Raw genomic sequence first — 5,933 nt, forward strand, 5'->3', positions numbered from 1 at the left:
GACCTGCTGTGAACACCTTGAAGGAAAAACAAAACTTTGTTGGAGAATCAACAGCGGCCTCACAAAAGTTTGGAGCATCTTCCTGGAAAGGCAATGACGGCCTGTGAAAACCTGTGTCTCTCATTAAGTGAAAATCACATTCCACAACCAGCTTTCAGGAACAATTACATGACCAAGTGCAACCTCACTGGAGTGAATCGATGGTCAAAGCACGCAAAGATCGTACTTGTGTGAAATATGTCTAGGTGAAAGACCATGAATGCGATCCACGCGCTCCTCTTCCATTAAATATCCTCACAATACTTCTAATGATTTTCACTAAGGATTCTCTAGGCACTAAGTCACTTGCATTAACTCAGATGAGACAGAGCGCTGTGCGCAGGGGTTTTCTTATGTGCAATTTCCCTTTTAAAGCTCCATGGTACCCCTACCATTTAGGTTAATCAACATTTCATCGCACAGAGCCCGTGAGGGGCGAGGGGCACGATCACTGCCCGGAACGTTCCGGCCGGGCGGCGCGGGCCGGGCGGGCAGCACACCGAGGCGCACCAACACTTCCGGCTTCCGCGCGGCCGCCAGAGCCAGGTGCGAGCAGTGGGAATGGGAATGGGAATGGGAATGGCATTGGGATTGGGATTGGGGGGCCAGTGCCTCAGAGGGGCCGGGCTAGAAGCGCTGAGGGTCGCGGTTGCGGGCCCTTTGCGGCTTCCGTGGCCGAGCAAGCGGAGCGGTGTCCGGCTGCCCCCGTCCGGCACGGCTCGGGGGCCCGAATGCTGGAGCTGAGGGAAAGCGCTGAAAGCTGAAGGCCGGCACTGTCCGTCACACGGCCCTTCTGCCACCCCTCAGTCCCGGGGCGGATCTCGGCCGGCTCCCGGCAGGACGAGGTGCCGGTCCTGAGGAGGGGATGGGTGAGAGGAGCGCCTGAGGAAAGCCCCGCACACCTAGAGCACAGCAGCCCTCAGTGCAGTGTTTAGCCGCCTTGCATCCAAAGGATGGAGCGAGTCATGGGCATCACAGTGCCTGGAGAATGATTTTTGCATTATTACGGCGTTCAGTTCATGATCCTATTAAGTATGAACTACTGTTTAATACAGTTGTTTTTAATTGTAATTTTGTACGAGTGGTACCACAGATCTTGAAGCTGTTTGATGGTCAAGCACAGGAAACGCTTTGATACAGAAAACCTCTTTTGGGTGTTGGTATCTGTGTCCTGACAAGGGCAGCCCCCCAGTGAATAGCTCGTTCCAGCTGCTCACCGTGCCTGTGGCAGCAGGGTGGGCAGTGTGCCACCAGGTAATGAGGCAAGATGTCCTGCTCAGCACAGGAGATCCAGGAACCTGCTGGTGCAGTCAGGGTGTGTCTTTGGACAAGAAGCCGTGACTTCAGCAGAACTTAGATGCTGGGCTTTAATAATACACCTCACATAGCACAACCAGTTAAAATCCACCAGCAGTCTTTAGAGCTGTGGTGGGAAATCTGTGGTCTTTGCCTGTGGTTGCCTTAGCAAATAATGCAGCAGGAGAGCAACAGGAGGTGAAAATTAATGGAACACAATGCTGGGGACCCAGAACTCACATAACATGTCTGAGGGGTTTTCCTTTGAACTGTTCACCTCATTCCTACACAGCCTCCTGATATCTGAACTCTGCTTCCTTGTGCCACAGCATCAGCCATTAAGCTGGAGAGCCACACTCACTCCCACAGCTGCTGCTGTGACCCAGGCACAACATTTCACCCCTGAGTGAAACTTCAGGTGGAGAAACAACCCTCGTGCAGAATGCTCCCTGTGCAGGAGCTCCAGTGCTCTGTAGGGCAGCACAGTTGTACCCTCTGGGGCTGAGGGAGGAACCAGGCATGGACCTACAGCCTCTTATTTTATGTCCTCCAGATACACTTTTCTCTCCCACACACCCCTCAGGGGTGTGGACTGCAGACAGAATCCACTGGATCTTTCCTGCCTGAGCATTTGGTAACAGTGTGCCAAAAGTGGAGGTAGAACACTCTGCAGAGGCATTTGAATACTAATTAGTGGTTTCAAAAGGGGTGATTTGAAAGGAATTGAAGGTAGACAGGGTTTATGCTGTCACAGTTTCTGGAATTATGACATTGTTAAACTCTAGTCCAAAAATTACAAAGACGGTAAATTTTAAAAATCTGAGCCCAGGACGAAGACAACAAACAATTTAAACAAAAGCTCAGAGGGAAAGAGTGATAAGAATTTTGATCTATAGGGTGTTGTTATTATTGGATGATGTTTGAAAGCATGGATTCACTCACCAGCATTGCTAAAGGGACCTGACATTGCAGTTCTGTTGTTACTTAGTTCAGTGCAGCTTTCTGAAAACTGCCATCTGAAATTTCTCATAATCTGTGTCCTTAGGAGGCACTGGGGCAGTGCTTTTCATGAAAACAGTTTGTCATTTTGGTGCTTTCCATTATGAGGGAATGTGAAGAAGTCAAGGTATAAATACCAGCTACTAGATTCTGTTGTTAAATCAGCGTTTGAGTGGTTGGAAAATTAGTGTGGAGCCTTAACTTGGACTCCCAGTGTCAGAAATGTCACACTCTAGAATAATGACAGCTCCCAGCAGGCAGCACAGCAATATAATTTTGACTACAAAATATGACACTAATATGATTTAAACACAGTGCAGAATGTTACAGGGTAAGAAAAACTGATTTATGTGTGCTATCAAAAGCAAATTTTAGTATCTGGTCAGGACAATATATTTCTGTGTTCAGGAAAGTTAGGGTTCTTTGGTTTGTAAAACCTTTTGAATGAAGATAGTGATTTTCTTCCAAGTTGAAGCTGCTAGAATTGACTGCCTGTTGATGCTACAAGTGTCCTACAGATCCTTACTAAACAGGCAAGGTAAACCAAAAGCAGAGTCCATCACAAATAAACCTACAGATAGTAATGGTTTCATTTTTTTTTAAGGCAAAACACTTCAAAGATAGTTAAACACAAAGTTCAGGACAGCAAAGTTTTCCAGATCACAAGATTCTTTATGGTTCATCACATGGCACTTCCTCATGGATTGTCCCCTTATTCTGCATTTCAAAGAAACTTTGAGACAAGGAAATGAATGGAGATGAAGCACAGTTAATGCAGGAACTGTAAGACTGTCATGTTATGCTTGTATTTACATGCATAATTTTGTGTGCATTCATTCCATACCTATTTTCCCCCCCACAGATAGTGCAACATGCCTAAAAAAAAGACTGGTGCTCGTAAGAAGGCTGAGAACCGCCGGGAACGCGAGAAGCAGATAAGGGCTTCACGAGCCAACATCGACCTGGCCAAACATCCTTGTAATGCTTCAATGGTAAATTAACCTAAAGTATTCTCTATTCAAATACCTAATTTTCAATTATGTAAGCCCAGTGGTAGGACCTTCACTGCATTTAATGCCACTAGAATGTCATTCTTCCTGCTATCTTCCTTTATATTTAAGGTTACACCAGACAGCATGTTGATTAAAATGTTTGGATCCTAATTGTAACTTCCTGTAAATTTTATATTTTTTACCTAGAATGAAAATAATTACCAGTGTTTTATTTCTTCTCTTTAGGAATGTGATAAGTGCCAAAGGTAAGAAATTTTACCCTTCCAAAACTAGTAGTTGAATATTTGTTTCAGACATTTTGCAGATATTTTAATGCTTTCATTTAAATACTTTCTTTTTGTTTTTCTGCCTAGACGACAGAAGAACAGAGCTTTTTGTTACTTCTGTAATTCAGTTCAGAAACTGCCCATTTGTGCACAATGTGGTGAGTAGAAATAATGAATGAAAACCAAGCTGTCCTCAGTCCTGATTGTGGTGTTAAACTCTCAGTACCTGTGTTACCGGTACCTCTGTAATGTGGAGCAGGTTCTTTGAATCTGCTGTGAATATCCTCCTTGAGAATGATCTTCAATCTCTAACCCCCAGAGGTTTGCAAGCCTGGATCATGGCTTGTCTTCTTTGAAAAATTTGTCTCACTTCCTTTTAGGTTTGAGAATCTGACCGTTTTTGTAGATTGACCAATGTAGAGCATTGTTTCATACAGCAGCAAAACTGAAAATGCTCTGACTGCTGGCAAGGCACCAAATAAGTACCTGCTTTTTAGGATTACATAATTTCTGATCAATTCTATATCAAAGCAACAATGTATCATTCACCTTGCATGGGGTATTGTAATATGTAAACTGCTGTTATTTATGTGGGCTTGAGGGCTGATGTTTGGAAATTAGAAGAGAAGGACTCCTAGTGACAGAACTGTTCTGAATCACACTAAAATACCCTTTGTTTTTAACAGCTGCTTGTTTGCAGGAGATGTTGAGATTCATTTCATACTGAGGTGAATTTTGTTGTTCCATTGTTTCAACACATCATTGCAGATTTTCAATTTGTCATTAAGCAGTTTGGCTGTTTTGGAGTTTGACTCTCAGAGCTGCTGACGTGCAGCTTTCAGTGCCTGTGTTTGTGACCTGCAGATACTGAGAGCATTTCTGGAAGCCAGGCTGTTAGTGTGCAGTGGCAGTGTGTCACCCTCATAAGTCTCCTTTCTGTCACCATGCAGGGAAGTACTAAACCATGCTCTCTATCTTATGGTTCATATCTTGTGTGTTGCATTTATCTTAATCTGGAGTATGTTTCTAGAGGAAAAACATTCCTATCAACAACCATACTATATTGAGACTTGGGGTTTTTCACAGACCATTAGAGCTGTTTGATGCTTAATCAGCTTTGGGGGCTACAAACCAACCAGCATCTTTCTTAGAGGAGCCTGTGAGGGATGGGAGCAGGCAGCTCTGTTCCAGTGCCACCACACCCAGTAATGCTCCCACCACCTCTCACAGCCAGGTCAGCTGATTTTATGATGGGACAGAACTAGCAGCAATTTTAAACATAAATCTTTAAGGTTTCATTGCTGGACTTTGACCTTAGTTTTTGTTCTTTGTTTTGACATTTGAAATTTTTGCCTCAAAACAGAGCAAGACCAACACATTGTCCTATTATCTCAGTAGAGGGGACAAGAGATTTCGCTGAAAACAGAGAATAATTAATTTAATCTAAGGGAGGTGTGAAGGTGGGTTGCAGAATGCAGCAATAATGCAAACATCTTTGCATTATTTTTACCTAGATTTAAGGTTAAGCACAGGCATTTAGTTTAAGTGCTGTTCTTACATAACATGCATTCTACTTTTTAAAAAAATTTTTTTTACACAGTTTTCTTATGGTTGCTTGCCTTTTTATTTTAAACAGGGAAAACCAAATGCATGATGAAGTCTTCAGACTGTGTTATAAAACATGCTGGTGTGTACAGTACTGGACTAGCTATGGTGGTATGTATACAAAATTACAGCCTTTTTTGTGCTATGAGGATATTCTGTATAAATCTTTCTGGAAAAATGATAAAACACACTTACGGAATGATAAGCTTGTACCATGCCAAGATGGATTTTTCCCTCATTTTTTATAACAAACTGATTTTTCCCTTATACTGAACCCCCAAATTTTTCATTTTAGATTCAGCTCCTGCAAACTCCAGCACATGTCCTGGATGCTAATGGATGTGTTGTTGGTGGCAGGCCCTAAGCACATGTTTGAAGAATACTGGACTGTTAAATGCCCCATAGACAATTCCCAGCCTTCATTAAAATCTAGGATTATTCTGCAGAAACCTGCAGACTTTTGTTGCAGAGATCATCAGTATCACAGAGTGGAATCTGTTCCATTAGAGGGGAATTGTAATGAACAAAACCCCTCTTTTGGGCTCTTAATTAGAGATGATCGTAGCTTCAGGCCTTTGAAGGTTTGTTCTTAGAAGGACAAGTTAGTGTGTGCATAATGCAAATAGTAATTGTTACCTGTGGGCTGAGAAGGCTTCTCAGATGGTACAGTTAAGGATAGCTGAAGTAGAGATACTAGAATTTAATCAAAATAAAA

General features: G+C 43.1%; 1 protein-coding gene across 1 annotated transcript; it reads left to right on the plus strand.

Moving 5' to 3' along the window:
- The first annotated feature begins 537 nt into the window (after window positions 1-537).
- Window positions 538-5,506, plus strand: LOC116996746 (zinc finger protein 330-like). The gene is made up of 5 exons (XM_033060700.1): window positions 538-585; window positions 3,197-3,326; window positions 3,573-3,592; window positions 3,701-3,771; window positions 5,250-5,506. Exons 2-5 carry the CDS (start codon window positions 3,207-3,209, stop codon window positions 5,489-5,491), a joined length of 453 nt encoding a protein of 150 aa, XP_032916591.1. The 5' UTR covers window positions 538-585; window positions 3,197-3,206; the 3' UTR covers window positions 5,492-5,506.
- Window positions 5,507-5,933: the final 427 nt, after the last annotated feature.

Source organism: Catharus ustulatus, chromosome 5 (assembly GCF_009819885.2).
Source record: "Catharus ustulatus isolate bCatUst1 chromosome 5, bCatUst1.pri.v2, whole genome shotgun sequence".
NCBI lineage: Eukaryota > Metazoa > Chordata > Aves > Passeriformes > Turdidae > Catharus > Catharus ustulatus.

Coding starts and splice junctions, on each gene's coding strand:
- LOC116996746 (XM_033060700.1), top strand. CDS start 3,207: ATGCCTAAAAAAAAGACTGGTGCTCGTAAGAAGGCTGAGAACCGCCGG. Junction 3,327..3,572: donor ATCCTTGTAATGCTTCAATG/GTAAATTAACCT, acceptor TCTTCTCTTTAG/GAATGTGATAAGTGCCAAAG. Junction 3,772..5,249: donor GCCCATTTGTGCACAATGTG/GTGAGTAGAAAT, acceptor TATTTTAAACAG/GGAAAACCAAATGCATGATG.